The 17027-nt window shown below is 54.6% G+C and overlaps 7 protein-coding genes across 8 annotated transcripts; 3 read left to right on the forward strand and 4 right to left on the reverse strand.

Annotated features, from left to right (window-relative positions):
• Positions 1–405: 405 nt before the first annotated feature.
• IUM83_09585 (uncharacterized protein) lies at positions 406–1512 on the forward strand (the record flags this gene model as incomplete). The annotated part of the gene is made up of 1 exon (XM_067934034.1): positions 406–1512. One exon carries the CDS (start codon positions 406–408, stop codon positions 1510–1512), a length of 1107 nt encoding a protein of 368 aa, XP_067796992.1.
• A 182-nt stretch (positions 1513–1694) lies between these two features.
• On the reverse strand, positions 1695–3199 carry IUM83_09586 (uncharacterized protein; the record flags this gene model as incomplete). Its single annotated transcript, XM_067934035.1, has 8 exons — positions 1695–1811; positions 1883–1891; positions 1955–2030; positions 2093–2169; positions 2255–2323; positions 2404–2862; positions 2941–3055; positions 3126–3199. 8 exons carry the CDS (start codon positions 3197–3199, stop codon positions 1695–1697), a joined length of 996 nt encoding a protein of 331 aa, XP_067796993.1.
• A 474-nt stretch (positions 3200–3673) lies between these two features.
• IUM83_09587 (Mannose-binding lectin) lies at positions 3674–4396 on the forward strand (the record flags this gene model as incomplete). Its single annotated transcript, XM_067934036.1, has 1 exon — positions 3674–4396. One exon carries the CDS (start codon positions 3674–3676, stop codon positions 4394–4396), a length of 723 nt encoding a protein of 240 aa, XP_067796994.1.
• Positions 4397–4877: 481 nt separating this feature from the next.
• IUM83_09588 (uncharacterized protein) lies at positions 4878–5494 on the forward strand (the record flags this gene model as incomplete). The annotated part of the gene is made up of 3 exons (XM_067934037.1): positions 4878–5006; positions 5081–5334; positions 5395–5494. 3 exons carry the CDS (start codon positions 4878–4880, stop codon positions 5492–5494), a joined length of 483 nt encoding a protein of 160 aa, XP_067796985.1.
• A 3279-nt stretch (positions 5495–8773) lies between these two features.
• IUM83_09589 (uncharacterized protein) lies at positions 8774–10498 on the reverse strand (the record flags this gene model as incomplete). Its single annotated transcript, XM_067934038.1, has 2 exons — positions 8774–9699; positions 9772–10498. 2 exons carry the CDS (start codon positions 10496–10498, stop codon positions 8774–8776), a joined length of 1653 nt encoding a protein of 550 aa, XP_067796986.1.
• Positions 10499–12187: 1689 nt separating this feature from the next.
• On the reverse strand, positions 12188–13394 carry IUM83_09590 (uncharacterized protein; the record flags this gene model as incomplete). The annotated part of the gene is made up of 3 exons (XM_067934039.1): positions 12188–13075; positions 13151–13216; positions 13341–13394. The coding sequence occupies 3 exons, from the start codon at positions 13392–13394 to the stop codon at positions 12188–12190; spliced, it is 1008 nt and encodes a 335-aa protein (XP_067796880.1).
• Positions 13395–13572: 178 nt separating this feature from the next.
• IUM83_09591 (DNA damage-binding protein 1a) lies at positions 13573–17010 on the reverse strand (the record flags this gene model as incomplete). 2 transcript variants are annotated; one of them, XM_067934041.1, is made up of 2 exons in its annotated part: positions 15617–15623; positions 15683–17010. In XM_067934041.1, the coding sequence occupies 2 exons, from the start codon at positions 17008–17010 to the stop codon at positions 15617–15619; spliced, it is 1335 nt and encodes a 444-aa protein (XP_067796878.1). The 2 variants fall into 2 exon arrangements, with proteins under 2 accessions (XP_067796879.1, XP_067796878.1); XM_067934040.1 differs by having other exon boundaries at positions 13573–17010.
• Positions 17011–17027: the final 17 nt, after the last annotated feature.

Here is a 17027-nt window from a genome sequence, read left to right on the forward strand (position 1 = left end):
TGGTTCTCGCGTCATTTCTCGTTCGGCTTTCTCGATTTGATGTCCCTTTACTCCTACCCTTGCTCAGTGGTTCAAGCATCGGCATTGCAAGAAGAAAAACGGTTATGCGCTCTATCCGCTTCCGTTTTGCAATATTTTGACACCAATTAATCTATTCCTTTTCAGTCTATACATGTATGTCGTTTGTTTCAACCTTCGAACAGCGCGTCCCCCACCCGGGTCCCCGAATAACGTTAGCTGTACAATTGCATACTTCCAGAGACCAATTTGTGCTCCAAGTTCGTCAACTCGAAAAGTATAAGTTGGTGTGCGCCACCCGACTTCTCCAGGAGACCGTCTCTAAGTTGTTCTATAGATTCCCATACATTCTCCAAGTCACGGCCGCAGCCACCTATCTAGATCGGCATGAGCTCCGCCGCCTCGTCGCCAGCAGCTTCAACCAGTGCGGCTTCGTCGGCGCGCGGGCCGTCGGGCTCCGGCTCGGGCGTGCGCCGCCAGCGCGTGCTCTGGGACAGCGACAGCGTGACGCGCGGCGGCAAGACGTCCATCGGCGTGCTGCTGGAGTGGCTGGCGGCGCCCGGCAACTACGCGCGCTGGCGCGACGGCAAGTCGCAGACGGGCGAGACGCGCGAGGCGCTGTGCTCCGAGATCAAGAGCGCCATGCGCCAGCACGGCATCCACCACCGCGCCAACGCCAACATCCGCACGCAGATCAGCGAGCTGGAGCGCTCCTTCGACGCGGCGCGCGCGTGGCTCAAGGACAACGCGCTGGACCCGTACACGTTCCGGCGGCTGGACGCGGACCAGCACGAGGAGAACAGCAGCAATAACAACAATAACAATGACAATAGCAATGGCAATAGCGGCGACGGCAACGGCAACGGCAACGGCAACGCAGCCGCCGTCGTGGTGGACGCCAGCCAGACGCAGGCCGAGGCGCACGTGCTGCGCATGTGCCGCTACTACCCGACGCTCAACGGGGTCTTCGGCCAGGACGAGGACAAGGGCATCCGCGCGCTGCGCTACCAGCGCTCGTTCGTCATCCGCAAGCGCAAGCTGCCGGGTGACGAGGACGACGAGGCGCTGGAGCCCAAGAGTGTGGCTGTAGAGGACGACCACAGGGTGCTCAAGACTGCGCCCGTGCCAGTGCCTGTGCCGGTGCCTGTGCCCGTGCCCAGCTCGACTGCCCCCGTGCCCATTGCTGTTGCGCCGCCCGTGCACCTGGCGCAGGCACCCGTGAACTTGGCGCCGGCACCTGTGAACGCTGCCATAGCAGGTAGCTGGAACAACTTGGAGAGCACGCAGCGCATGCTGGCCGAGGCCGTGAGGGAAGAGCGCGACCGCAAGCGGTTCTGCATGGAGGAGGAGCGCAACAAGCTCGAGTGCGAGAAGCTGCGGTACGAGGTGGAGGCGGCCAAGTTGAAGCTCACGATCGACCGCGCGCTAGCACGTAAAAGGCTGCTGGACGAGGGGCTGCCGGAAGCGCAGGTGAACGAGCTTTTCCCCAAGTAAGCAGACGGAAGGAGATGGTACGCATCGTATGTTCTCCCCTCAAGTTATAAGCCAAGAGCTCTCACCAGTTCTGCTACGTGTGACCGGCATCTGTGGCGTCTTCCAGCAGTTGTATAAAAGGCGTACTCAATACTTTTTACTCGGTCAAAACTGCTGCAGTGTCGTACGTATGCTAGCTATCCTCACAGCGCCAGGTGCGCCCGCACACGTTCACGATACTCACACAACAAGTACTGGACGTTATTATCGCGTACAGCGATCTCCGCGAGGTCGGTGGCGGCCACATCCGGAGTTAGGAACTGTAATCATCAAGAAATGGAGTAAGCAACCTCAGAAGGTAATCTTTATCAAGTACTTCTTGACGACTCACCTGGACGCGCTGCAAACACGTGGATTCCGGATCGCAAAATAGTCGCACCATATGCGACTTCAAAACTCGTACCTCAAGGTAGTCGTCGGCAACCTTCGTGATCTCCATTCCAGACAGCGATTCCTGGATGCTCCTTACATGGTCATACCTGAGAGCGAAATGAACAAGTTAATATCCGTACCATGCAGTACAGCAAACGGATTAGCGTACCAATGCTTCATTTGCTGGAGCGTCATGTAGTCCTGCTCGCGCTGCTTCACCTCAGCGTCCTTACTCCTCAGGTCGTTCTGGATACGGATAGTAAAGGCAAGTCATACGAATAAGTCGTCCACAGAGCCGCGACTATCCACCATATTGCCGAATGCAACGCACCTGTCTGGACAAGTTCTCAATGGTTCGCTTGGTCCGCTTCACCTGGGTGCTAATATCAATCTTTTCATCCTGCTCCACGTCACACAATACGCAGTCATTAGACCGATTCGAGTCCATCCTACTAAAACCAGCACGTCCGCAGCACCAACCTCCAGCAGCTTTTGCTTCTGGTGCATTTCCTGGATACTCTGCGTCTGCTGGTCCAGCACGCGGCTGCAGTCGTCCTCATCCGTGATCATGACGCCAGTCGCCACTTGCACCGCCGCCTTGCGCCGCGCGTTTCTCCTCTGGATCTCTTTCCACACCTCGTTCAGCTGCGCCAGTTCGCTCTCGTGCGCCCCCCTCGAGCGCTCGTGCTCGACCACGTTCCGCTTCTCTTGCTCCACCTCGTCCGCCATCCTCTCGAGCAGCCGCAGCGTCTCCTGCCGCTCCTGCACTGCAGTCTGCAACTCCCTCATCTCCTGGTCGTAGCAGGCCTCCGTTTGCGCCTTCCTGGATGCCGCAGCCCTCTGCAGAGCCTCCAGCGTCTCCACCTGCGCCAGCCGGTCCAGCAGGTTCTGCTTGGCCTGCTTGGCCACGAACTCCTGCTGCAGCTCGTGCAGCTTGAGCTGCCACCAGCATCCAAAACCCATTAAAACGTGTCCATATTGTATAAAATGACGCTAAAAAAGTGGCAGATAAAGTACCAGGGCGGCCTGGAGCTTGATGGCGGCGGCCTGGGGCGTCTGGTTGCCCTCCCGGAGCTTCGCCAGCAGCTTGGACATGTAGAGCTCCGCGAACTGCTGTGAGGCGTCACCGTCACTGCGAATTAGGACGTCGTTAGCATATAGAAAGGAAGGCGTTTATCTGGCGATCCAGACGCGCGTGTTACCTGATGTCCACGGGCAGCTCAGCCGCGGGCGCGGGCACCTCGACGTCGACGTCCATGGCGCTGGAGTCCTCCATTATCGTCTTTTACTTATGCACAATTTCTGTTCGAAGTATGTGCGCCACACATTATTGCGCCTCTTTTGGCAGCGTTAATTCCGGCAGAATTAGATCCACCAAAAGACTACCGACGCTTATTTAATACTTATTGTGCCTAAGATTGTGAGTGGTTCCTCTAACTTCCGCTCTCAGCATTTAGCACGGGTGCCGCTCGTAAAAGTCGGAATTAACATGTTAATTAGCTAGCCGAAAGACATAATTAGGGTCGGGGAAGGATGCGAATTATGGCAGAGTTACAACGGCAGAATAAGTGCAGGGCGCAATAATTGCAAATCACGTTCTAAGTCCAGAGAGAGAGGCTCCATCGCACCAGAATCTGGCCCAGATGCCCTGCTCTTATACCACGACGCCATGAAGGCGCCCGGCTGGGCCTATTTGAACATTTGACGCTCCGCATCAACAGCCCATTCGCGCAGAACCCAAAAGACCAAAATGGCGAGCACAGGAAGGACCAGCTCTGACGCTGACGGCAAGCCCAAAGCGGCCCAAAGCGCCCACCCGGACGAGCCGCTGCCCCTGCTGGCCGCCGACGCGCGCGACAGCCTCCACGGCGCGCTGCTGGAGGACAAGACGCCCGAGATCCTGTTCCACGAGGACGCCATCGGCGACACGGACTCGGAGCACGAGGACGACGACGCCGTGTCCACGGACGGCTCGCTGGTGCTGGACGACGAGGCCCGGCTGGTCATGTGCAGGTCCACGGGCCGCGTCGGCTCCAAGGAGCGCTGGGGCCACGAGCCGCTGGCCGTGGACTTGAAGCTGCTGAGCGTGGGCGTCGCCATCACCGACGGCGTCGTGGTCAAAGTAGAGGGCTTCTACCTCCCGGACGAGGGCGAGGAGGACGGCCTTGAGCTCTTCGAGCTGCAGGAGGACGAGCTCATCACCAAGGTGCACCTGTTCCGCGTGCGGCGCGAGATCCACGCCATCCAGTTCGTGACCAACCACCGCACGTCCGAGCGCTTCGGCGGCACCAAGCACGGCGAGCTGTGCAAGGCCGTGGAGGCCCCCGAGGGGTCCTACATCGCCAGCTTCTTCGGGGACGTGGCCAAGGACGAGGCCGACATCGACCTCGGCGTCCGGTTCGCCGACAGGCCCAAGAGCGACGATGACGAGCCCGTGCACGTGGAGGTGGCGGAGATCGACCAGGTCAAGTGAAGGGGAGACGAGAGGAGGAAGAAAAAGCTTACGATTAGGGAGGACAAGTGTGCGTGACGGCCTAGTTAAAACGTTGCTGCGGTAGGTAGTTCTTCAACATTGAAGTCAAATTTGTACGATGCTAGTAGGGTGAACTTGCTTTTCTGCTTGTTTATTAGCTGCTTGTTCCGACACTGGAGTGCTCGTGCTGTACGATGCCTCGACGCCCGTTTGCATAGGTGGAGCCGTCGTTCAAGCGTCGGATCACTCGAAAATGCGCTCGTCGCGAGGTTGCGACTGCTGCTGGGCGGAGCTTCTGCGCAGTCATCGGCCGGCCTCCAGGCTTTTCACTTGTCTGCGTGCATGGAGATATGTCGCCTTGCAGCACAAGCACCGGCGTCAAGCCCCGACACCTCGAGAATGGCAGCAAGCACGCTTCTTCGAGGTTGTTTGCGACGTCGTCGCTTGACAAGTCTTCGAGGCTCATGTTTTCTGTCTGCAGATGGAATTGCCGTTGCACGCCGTCGTAACAGCCTTAGATCACGATGATGACGCGATGAACGAGGCTTTCGAGCTGCTCGGGAGCTTCTACGCGCTATACCCCGGCTCAACCGAGTTGCTGGATCACCAGGTACGAATTTGTCGAAGTACCATTTGTAATTCCTGCTTGAAGTGAGAACTATTCGTGTTGCGACGGTATGGTAGCGACGGCCACCGTTGTACTATGCGTTGGAGCGACGTTGGGGACTGGAGAAGTTATCGTGGCTTGTGGACAAGAGTTTGGGTGTTGTGCTGGAGAAAGACTCGGACGGACTGGCCCTCGTCGCGCACGCGATCGTGAATAAGTGTCCTGAGGAACTGGTTATTCGTCTCGCAGTGGCTGGAGCCTCGCGGTGTATCACCGCCGCTGATGAGTTACTGGATAGTCAACACTTCGAAAGCGCTCGTCGGGTGAGTATGTGCGTCGGATTTCAAAGGAAGGCATAGTGGCTAATGCTTTTCATTTTCTTGGAAACCAGTTTTGCCATCGCGCCCTCGTCGACTTCTTTCCCGGGGTCCCCAAATTCCCACATGCTCGATGCCGTGAAATACTCGGTGGGCGTCGGCAGTTCGGCGTAGGTCAAGCTCGCGTAGCTGCCACAGCTATCAGAGATCTATGGACACAATTCATCGACACCTGGGGACATTTTGGTAAGAGGTTTCATATCACTCAACGTAGCTATTCGCCTAACTTCTGGTCGTGCGGCTCAGGTGCCCCACTGCTTCAGCGCGACCTCCCTGAATCCCTTCACCCCGTTATCGATTCATTTGTTGAAGTGTCTCTCGTTGCAAAAGGTGAACCGCTAACCTATCAGTGGTTCGTGATGCTGGACGGCCAAGACGAATGCTCTCCGATCGAAGGTGCTACCCAGTCGTTCATATTCCTATCCCCCAGTATCCAGCCGCACAACGACGGAGTGTATTATTGCGAGGTGGTGAACCGCCGGGGACGCGTGATTTCCACTCGAATGGTGGTTCGCGTTGTCGACGATCGTGTGCCGCCTGACCCAACTCTGAATTTCGTTGTGGATAGAGCACTACTGACAACACAGGACTATAATTTACGGTGCTTGAAGGCGAGTGCCGGTGGATGGGTTCGTCACTCGCAAATGGATGCAACGATAGTGTTTCAGCCGGACTTCTTTACGTGCTTGGATCGAGAAGGTTACAACGTGTCAGACACGCACGGAGTTGAAATTGCGATTTCTCGTCGTACTGACCTTGAAGCGACACTACGGTTGCGTCATGGAGAAAGTCTTGTCAGTTGTGTGGTAGAAGTTATGCCGACATCGATGGGGGAGCTGCTTCGCCCTGCGTTGCTTTGGCTGCCGCACTGTCTCGAAGTGGATCCACGCAATAGTGCCGTGGTAGTGGAGATTGAGACAGAATCTGGACGGATATTGCGAGACGTGGACCATGGCTTTGCTAGCGAGACATTTACTCGTGTAACCATTAATCGGCTCGGTACGTTCGCTGTTATTAGTCGGCGGAAAGCTCTGCATAATGGTGAAAATAACTCGGGTTTCTTTGTGGAATCCGCCAAACTCTTTCTAATGCGTCCGAAGCATTTATCCGCAAGTTCACCGACAGATACAGTCATGTTGTCGCTAGCACTCGTACGGGACCTAGAAAACTACTGTGTTGAAGCAAAGGCAAAATTGAGAGACACGTTCGGAAGTCCAAATAACCTAGCATTGGAGGGGACAATCGATACATTCAAGGTGAGCATCCGAGAAAACTTTTCCTTAAACTTAAGCATCGGCGGAGGAACGCGAGTAATTTTTCGGTGGCCTCCTCCTTCGCCCGAGGCTATGATCACTGACGTGGAGATTTCCTCCACAATTACGAACTCGGTCGCTATGCACTGTGAAAGAAAGCATCCAGCATTTTTCGTGTTACCCATTCACGCTACTGTGAATAAAACCCCTGCACAAACGCGGACACGAGTGAATACAGCCGAAACCAGGAGCTCCGAGTTAACGCCAAACAGTGACTGGACCCTTTTCGAAAGCGATTGGAATGTGTTGATTCCTTTCCTGCGAGATGCCAATGTGATATTTGCGGTTCCTCCACCCACGCCGGCATTACTTGAACGAACAGAGGAACGTCTGGTGCTGGACTTGGTCCCAACTGAAAATAAAAATGATGCCGATGAGCCTCAGATTGAGAATCAGCAGGCAACAACTCAAGTAGTAGACGAAATGAACACCTTTTCTCCATATTTCTACGTTGTGGAGATAGCAACTTTTTCTCCAACTTTCTGGCGCCGCTATGACCAAACCTGGTGGTTCGACAAGACGAAAACCAATGTCATCGACGGGATGTACAAAGTGGTTCACCGCGGTTTTGGCACGAAAGTTACTGTTTCTACTACTGCTTACGCTGGATGTGTGCGAGTGGCGTGGTGTAGCATTGATCGCTTCGGAGCTTACAGTGAGCCATTGCTGCTGAGACCACTGCCTGAAGCTGATCTTGATATCGAGTTACCGTCAACAAGTACTCGATCATTTGAAAGTTACACAGCAGAACTCGAGAGCACAAACTTCAGATTAGTCCGGCTCATGAAAGATCTTCGAATCGACCTCGGCACACTAACCACGGTGTACGGGTTGCCCCGCTCTGTTAAAACTGCTACTGACGTGGCAATGCTGTTGGTGCAAGACGCTAAGGCGTTACTCAGAACGTGCAATTTTGAGCTAGCACTGTTGCTGTCAGGCTTCGAAACATTGGAACGACAAATTACTCGGATCAAGATTGCAAGTAGTTCGTATATGGTATTCTTAAAGCGATTTCTGGATGTACAACGCGCAGTACCCGAGTTGGATTGCTGTCCTGAGTCAACACTACCGATCACGCGGAGGTTGCACAAACTGATGCGGGTAAGTTGTAGCTAATTTTTGACTTCATTCCTGAGCTTTTAAGACTTGCTTGTTGTTCTAGGAAGCTTTTGTAGTGGTAGCAAAGCTTTCCAGTCCTGGCTGGATGCAGTAGTACGTTCGTTGCTGATTTAACGTTACAGAGTACTAGTTCATAGGGTTGCTCTTTTGATGCGTGGATGCAGCTTTCTCGCGGACGAATGGTTTGAGGACACGTTAAATAGAATTTGCGCGGACACAGCCAAGCTTCTTGCTAATGAAGGCCGAGACTTGGACTGTGCTGCAGCGCTTCGAGGTCAACTGGACACGCCTACCAGGGAGAATATTCCCTGGACCACGAAGACTTCGCGCTCATACCTACTCATTGCACTAGGTCGGCTCCAAGAAGCAGCAGATCAGCATATGAAGCTCCTGATCTGTCACGAACTTTGCCACACCCTTGGACTCTACCCTTGTGATATTTCCCAGCCACAAGAACATGATGAAGAGCTAATGTCTTCCGCAGCATCAGAGCTGCTGAGCGAGTTTGAGTCTTCAACGTCAAAACAGGCGCTTGTAGCTCTGCGGCAACAGGATTGTTTCGCGAATCACCTTGTCCAGATGACGCCCAGTGATGGGGAGAAATGCGCTCGAGTCCCTGAAGCCGTTCATTTCGACTTAGACCCGTTCATTCGGGGCGTCAACCGCACTGGGATGCACCTCGTTATACGAGTATCAAATGTGACCCTGGACAACTGCGTTGTGCAGGGTAAGGCTACCTTCACTGAGCAGACTGCGCGGCTGAGCTTCTTCCCAGCAGCCGAGTTTGAGCGTAAAAGTCGCTATCGGGTCACCGTGCGAGAGCGCGAGATATTGTCAAGCCTAGGAGGAACTCTTCCCGACAGACCACCATTTACCATTCACTTTTCAACCCCAGCATAAAGATAACATATAAAACTACATCTATGAATCATGACTCACCCCGCTAATACTTCGATCGCCGTCAGCAGCCCGCACCACCAGTAAATCTTAAGCAAGAAGTGCTCTTGAATATTGACATGAAGTTGGCGATAAGAGCCGCGAAGAAGGCAACCCCGATGGTGGAAAACACTGACAACGCCATGGCCTTGCTAGATCCACCTCGAGCTTTCAATTCCCGAGCATCACGCTTCTGTCCAGGCAGCAAAGGCAGCGTCCCCAAGCCTACCAACGCTCGTACAGTGAACAACACAGCAAAGAGGGCACCAGCCCGCATGCGAACATCACCCGAATCCAGCTCGATATCGGCGTCGAAAACCCTGAAATGAGAACCAAGCTCATTGCTCAAAGCAGTAGCGACAGGATCCGCGAGGTTGTAGACAGAAGTCACAAGTCCGTAGGTGCTGCTCTCGAACCCTGGCTCTGCGATTTCCACGACTACGAGCATCCTCATAACCATGGCAATGCAATCGGCAAAGCCCACTATTTGTGTAGCGATCAGGAAGAAAAACTTGTTGCGCCACACGTCGAAGACCACTATCATCACAACAGGAAAACCGATAACAAGCCCACCAAGCAGCGCTATCAGAATGGACGAGTGCCAACTCGTAGACAGAAGACAGCGGTGCACGAAGACGGACGCTGCGACGCACACTCCTCCGTTCGAGAGCGCTAGAAACAGGTTCTTTGTGAATGGGTTTGTATGCAGCCAGAACTCGTGAATGGCCTGAGAGTGCGAGGCCGAGTCGATTGCAAAGGACAAACTCATTTTCTGCAGGAAGCCGAAGCTTGCGATCTGCCACGTCGCGCGCTGCTGCATGATGCGCCAGAACTCGCCGAGCTTCGACCGCAAATTCGGCACCGCTACAGCAACCGGAATTGTGTCAACACTGCCCATACGCTCACACTTGTCCTCACTGAACCCCCACGCCGTAGTACCCAACGCAACGACTGCGACCACAATCAAAACCACAAAAATCGCCCTTAGCGACAGCTCGAACGCGAATCCGCCGCCGTACTCACTCGAGTTCATTCCAACCGCGACAAGCGTCGTGCCCAGAAGTTCCGCAACGAACCTCACGGCGTGTACAGCACTCTGCGAAAGCCTGGAAGACCGAAACAAGTCCTGCTCTTCAATCTGACTGTCTCGATGCACGGTTTCCACCATCAGGCCATCGCACGCTGCGTCAACCATCAAATACCCCACCGAGGCCGCTGCGATCACGAAAACGAGTCTAGGTGCATCCAAATCCCCCATGTCGGGGTGAAGTACCAACGCTATCCCAAAGATCAGTAGCACCAGCGCCCACCCGACATACAGGTAGGGCGTGCGTCTTTGGCCGCAGATCGGCACGCAGTCCGTCAACAGACACAGCAGAATCTTCCCGTGCCACGCACAGCCCAGCAGTGTCTGCGTTGCATTGGCCTGGTAGCCCTGCAGCCCTAGTTGGATCTTGAACAGCGGATACACCAGTGCCGGCACCACCCCGTGGAACAGCCCCGCCGCGAAGTAGTTGACCAGCAGCGCCATTGCGCGGTGCGATCGGTGGTGGAGCTCCTGTTCGTGAACTGTCGGCAGCGGGGAGAGCGCCGCCTCGTAGAACCCACCATCGTCGTCCAATGCATTGGCCGTGACGGTGGAGGCCGCGTCGAACTTGGCGCGGCTGGCGGTTGGTGCGGTGCCGCTGAGGCTGAAGGTGCTGCTGAAGGACCAGGACGAGCAGTGCGGACTCACGAGTTCGTGGGCCATGGGGCGTAATGCAATTGCTCCCGATTGACGGATGCGCCTCCTGTGGCCTGCGAGAGCTTTTCCGTAATGAAGAAGAAGGAGATGTACCGGGATCTCTCTTCTCCATTCACACCTTAGACACGGACGGATCACCGGGCGTTCGACTAGCTGACAACATGACGTTCGATGGGTCGGTTTCGTTAGAATTAGTGTGGCGTGGCAGTTCTCGACCGTATGCCTGAGCATAGGGACGTTGAAGTGGTTGTGCCTCTCAGCCAATCAAATCTTTGGTACATCGACCAGGACCACGAAGCCTCAGACTCGGCCCGAGTGAGTCAGCCTGCCAACTCTGCGTGGTCCTCCAAGCGTATTATAGTCGCCTTTGGCACTGCGCGAGAATGGATTGACACCTGAGGCTTGATGCACCCGTGGGTTATTATGATAGCGGAGCTTGCGGGCGTTCCATCGTTCACGACCAGTCGATCTTTGCTCGATTTGCTTTCGTGACCTCCCTCCGAAACCATTGTCTGGCCTCACGGCTTCTGCCTCGCTTCCGCCCGATTTACAGCAACGCCGGCGGAACTGGCTGGATAGGCTCGCAGTTAGGCCTCGCCACGCGGCTCGAGGCCGCTGAGATATCAATGAGACCCCGTTGGCACCTGCGCGCGTGGTTTTTCGACTCCGCTGCGATGTTGAGATCTGACCACGGCACGCCTCCGTTCTGAACGGATAGCAATGCGTAGCCATCTCGACGGCGGCGCCGATCTTCTACGTGAGGGTGATGCTGACCGCGTTGTCCTTCGCGGATGCTTGATCTCTACTGGGTCCTTTTCGCTGCTTGCCTCTTCACCGAAAAGATGATCGACATCAAGGATGTGTTGGTCGAGAGCCTGAATGTGCCAGAACGGAGCCCGTGAGGTACGTGTCATGGATCCAGACGAGGAAAATTGACTTGCCACGGCCTTCGCCATGTTGATATCATTCGAGCAAGTACCCCGCCACGCTGCCACTTGCCAGATTGAGTCGCTTTCGAAAGTCGTGCATTAGGTTCAGCTTGATACTGGAGGATGGTAGCCATCTTTGCCACGTCGTAGCAGCCAGCAGCACGGCTCAGGATATCGGTAGCGGTCTTGGGGCCGTAGAACTGAGCATCATACGAGTCCTAGGTTAAGTTTAAACTCCGGAAATTTCTCGGTTAGCACAACAAGGTTTGAGCTCAGATCGCTGACTGAGAGAATGAGTGTATACATGCATACACACATCGTTGATGTGATATAAAGGATGTAGTAGTATTAACGGTAAGTGTGCGTTTTTAGGCCTGCGATGAGCTCCCAAAAGTAAAATGACGCGCTGAAGAGGTTGTAGCCTACTAGGATCAGAATCGTGACGGTGAGAACGTCTGGGAGGCTGGCGTAGCTGTCTGGTGGTAGTGCACACTGCTGCTGACCTTGCTGCCTTTCGAGCTCCCAATCTAAAGTCAATCGATGTTACCTTGGGACTTTCATTGCTGCCTTTCTAAGCGAGCCAACGAACACAGCCTGAATTGCCGCCATCAGGGCTTGTGACTCGCTCTTCCAAGAGCAACGCAGCCACCCACAGAACGCAAAATTGAACACGAATAGGATCGCCGTGGTGACTGTTTATCGCACGCTCCGCTAAGGCAGTACGTCGACTATAGCCGCACCAACGGGTTTACCCCTCTGATCTCCGTTAAAAGCCCTTCCACCCGTTCTTCGTAGCCACCGCAAATCGGGAATGCCAGTCACGACAGCCGTATTCATCCACGCACGGATTGCCGTAAATACAGGAGCACGACTCGAAGCCGCGGCCGTCATCCTTGTTCGCCTTCTTCTGCTTCTGAAGCTCGCCGTCCCAAAGCGCCTTCGTGGCCTCCTGATCACGGCGCAGCTGATCTGCTTCCTGCTCTACCACAACGTAGTATGTCTCGTCCTTCACCAAATCGTGATAAGTACCGCGGGGGTCTTCACGCACGAGACTATCGAAAATACCGGACTCCTCCCGCTGATAACGTTCAGGGTTTGGATGCTTTGAGAGACGCACAAGGCAGCTGGGCATCACGAACGACAAACAGTATACCTCGTCGATATTTGCTTGTGTTGTTGACCCGTCCTTGATCGGAAAAAGCTCATCGTAGCTTTCGTAGATCAGCTTCACCATGCCATTCCCGTTTAGCTTTCGAAGGCGTTCAGCCTCCTCCGCTGCGGCTGCAGCTTCTGCTGCAGCAATTACATCGGGAGACGGCTCAACGGGATCTGCAGGCGATCTTTCGGTTGATATTGACGACGTCTCAACCTTCGAGTTTGCTGGCTGTAAGTTTTCAGCTACGAGTGTTGCATTGCTGTCTCCAGTCGTTGGAACGGCACTAGCTTGAGGGCCAGAGCCTTCTTTGGGAGGTTGGATTGCTGTAGTTTGAGATGTAGCGGATTGGGCTGACTGGGTCTTCACGGGTGTCGTCAACTTTGTCGGTGTACTGCGCGCCGTCGGTTTCGATGGAGATTTTAGTGGGGGTGCCTTAACTGCTTTTGCCCCGTTGGGCGTTGGAGTTGTTGGCTTACTCGGCATCGAAACATCCTTGACCTGCCCATAAGGGACAAAAGGCGAGGCGATCAGAGATATCACAGAATCAATGGTAAAACTCAGAATCTACGTTACCTTTCTGTTCGGTGAAGAGGACGATAACGCCGGCAGCTTGACTTCTTCCTTCTCGCCGCACTTTGCCTAAACACGCCAAGATCGTTAATACTTACAAGTATCCCTCCACACAATGACAATTTCAGGAAAACACTTGTAGCCCGATCACGGTATGTGATGCATCGCGCAGACAGGAGCTGCTTGCGCGCACCTTCTTCTGCGTGTCAACACTCAAACGCGCAGTTTTGCCATTCCGCTGTGCCATCGCTCAACTGAGTAAATGCGCCTCTACCGTAAATGTAAGCGATAAGAATAAAACTAGCACGGGTATTTCAAGTGCAAAACATATTGTGATTGATCGGCCAACAACCGCAGCACGCCCACTCAACGACAGGTTGGCGCCTACAGTATAATGTGTTCACGCGCCATAGTTTTGGAATGACTTAGTGTAGTTGGGCCAGCTCTTCAATGCGCAAAGTCAAATCCTCCACCGTAACTTGGTCTGTGCCATCCAGCATGCCATCGTTATTCAGTTTGCCCACCACTTTCATCATCTGAGGCTTGGGCAAGTCCAGGAAGCTTTCTACCAGATCTCCGTCAATAAAGTTCCGTGCCTCTGACACCGATCGCCGGTTTTCAAACATTCTCCAGTCCTTGTGAGAGAATCCTCCGACACCTTTGACGACCTGCGTAAGTGCCTGCTGAACCCGTAGGAGGAACGCGTACTGATCTTTAGTGATAGGCAAAATGACACCAATCATGCCGCTGACCGTTCCGAAAAGCATCGACTGGCTTTGAACCGTTGGAACAACAGGAGCTTGCTCGCCCACGTCAACCATGTCAGTGGCGCCGGCACCAGCTTGGGCAGCTGTAGCATTGTTCTGCATAACTAGCGATCCATATCGGAAGCGGTTGACAAACTCCCCTAAGTGGAACTCTCCAACGGTCTCCAGTCGGCCACGCTCTTCATCAGATGCAGCCCCGCTATTGCGTTGCACAGTAAATAAGTTGAAATCCGTTTCACTTCCGATGTATGTGTCGTCGTCGATGATGCCCAATGCTGACATCCAATTGGAGTTGAGGTCCTTCGCGATTTCTTCAATCGTCCCATCAAGCTGCTTATAGCTCAACAATGAAACCGATTTCATCAGATCTCCTACCACGATGAAGTCACCGCGCGATTCCATGTAGAGCACCAACGTATGGCCGTAGTGACCACACTCGGAGACCAGCTCCTTCTCGTTGTCCGTGCTCTCACTCCATTTGTACAGCTGTGCCTTGCTGTTTACTCCTGCCAATACCTTTCCGTTGAAAGCGTTCAAACAATACACTGCACCCTTCACTTCCTTTTCAGTCACCAATTGCAATTTCCGCTCACCGTGGATGCCAGTTACAGCAAATACTAGAATACGACCTTGGTGCGGCTCAGCTTCTTCTTCGTGCACATATGCAGTTCCAACCACGAAATACGAGCCGCTAGATGAATCGCCCGAGAAAGGACATACGACCACAGAGCTAGGGGTCTCAAACGGATCCAGCCGGTACGAGTGCAATACCTCGAACGTTTGGTCATCGAACAATCGCACGAAGCCCTGATCCACTTCTTCACCCGTGTCATCCACCGTAAAACTCACTGTCAGCACACCAAGCGTGTGCGATTCTGGGTCGTGAGCAATCCGGCGTGCCCACTCATTCAAGTGAAACGTCTGAATGTGCAGCTTTTGGATATCATCTACAGTTCCGATAGTCAACTCCTCTTCAGAAGACAGGGCAAGACACTCCGGGAAAGACTCGGAGTCGAATGGACACATCACATTGACCTCCTTGGAGTTGATGTTGGAGTAGAGCAGCTTATTGTTGTTGGAGTAAATGACAGTCGGGCGATCGCAGGCAGCGAACACATGAGTCATATTCTTGGATCGGAAAGTTGAGAGAGATAGCGGTTGGGAGCCCAGCGATACTCGCTTTCGCGTTCCAAGCGTCCCTTGCTCGGTGTTCAGTTCATAGTTCATCAGGCTACCGTCGCCAAGTCCGACCAACAGATAGTCCTTACCCTCGAATGTGTTGCACAGGACCGATCGCGGAAGCAAGTCAGTCCCTAGCGACTCGGTAGTCAGCTTCTCGAGCGTCGGCAGTTTTAGCACAGACACCGAAAAGTTGGTCCACAGACCAACGACACAAATCGAGCTGTTGGGCGCGGCCATATCCCAGTGCGTCGATGAGCCTGTCATTGAAACGTCACCATCTGCCGCTCCGCTACGAGCTAGCGGCGTAATATCAACGCAAGCAATCTCGTGCTCCATTTTCACCTTCGTTTTCTCCGTAACCTGGCCATTCTCGACTTCCAGGTACACAAGCACGCCACCTGAAGTTGCGACCGCAACTTGTGTTGGGTTCGCAGCAGCAACAGTGATTCGCGATCCCGAAGGGGGTGACCAGGTCGAGCTTAACGAAAAAGTGGCACAGCTAATAAGTCGCACTTCTGACTCAATCACTTGCAGCCACACGTCGCCATACATGTTTCGACACAGCAGGGTCTTGACGTTGGTGAACGCCGGGATTTCTTTCTCCTCCATCTCGTCATCATCACCAATTGCTAGAATTCGAATTTCACTCACGTAGCTCTGCAATAAATACTTGTCGTGCTCCGCAGCGAACGTTTCACGAAGCGCCCACATGCCCTTGATACCAGGCAGCTCCGCACTGGCTTGTTCGTTAATTCCGATTCCGTTACGAATCACACGCAGTGTTCCGTCCTTGTCGGCACCACTGCACGTCACGATTTGCCCCTGGCCCTGCCGATCGAGGTCCATCACACAAAAGTCAATAATCGGGCCGACGTTCACATACGTATCCAACACTTCAATGTACGATCCGTTCTCATCCCGGTCCGCGTTCAGCTTAATCAGTTGCGAGTCACCAAATGTACTGCCGATGAATACCACGCCATTGTCCAGATACGACAGGCAAGACGCAATGTTCGTCTCGCCTAGCACTTCCAGATGCACCCCCGTGACATCCTTCCCGGTGTGCTGCAACGCCACCACCGACAGCGTTCCGTACTGGTCAGCGAGCAAGAACCTGGATCCGTCCTTGTCCACGGCTCCATACACCTGGATCACCGTGCTCTGCATGGGGATCGCGTGGAACGTGCTCCCATTATGGTACACGATCGTCTGGTTCGAGACGATGAGCACGCCCCCCACGGGGGCAGGAACCGGGATCAACAAGCTCGCGCCAGCCTCGACATTGGACTGGCTCCACGGGCCCTCGGCGAAGTCCTTCTCCTTGAGCAGAATGTGGTACGTCTTCAAGTGCCTCGCGGCCTTGTAGTCCTCGTACAGCACACAGATCGTGGGCTTGTTGTAGCCGTGCAGGAACTTGATATCAATCACGCGCAGCTCGTCCAGCCGGATGTTGAACGTGTCCTTGAGTATGCCCTTGCCGCTGTCGATGGGGATGACCTTGAAGTACCCCTCGTACAGGTTCATGCCGATGAGGCGGCCCTCCGGGTCGATGTTGCCGCTGGTGACGATCTCGCTGCTGCGACCGATCGAGTCGCGGATGCTGCCGTGCGCCTTGGTCACCACCTGCTGCGTGGCGGCGTCATAGGCCAGCACGCAGAACTGGAAGCGCTGCGTGACCACGAAGAGCCAGTCCTGCGGCTCGTTGGCGGCGCGGAAGACCTCGAAGATGGCGATGCGCCCGTACAGGTTGACGTCGTGCTGCGGCGAGAGGCCCTCGGGCGTCAGCAGGTGCACCTCGAAGCGCGTGCTCTTGGCCAGCAGCAGGTTCGTGTCGTTCGGGCCCGTGAACGCGGCCGTGAGCGAGTGCGTGACGCTCGTGGGCTTCTGCGCCGTGGCCACGTAGTTGTACGCCATTTGGCGCGAGATCTCGG

This window comes from Phytophthora cinnamomi, assembly GCF_018691715.1.
Source record: "Phytophthora cinnamomi strain GKB4 chromosome Unknown Contig15, whole genome shotgun sequence".
In the NCBI taxonomy this organism is placed as follows: Eukaryota; Oomycota; class Peronosporomycetes; order Peronosporales; family Peronosporaceae; genus Phytophthora; species Phytophthora cinnamomi.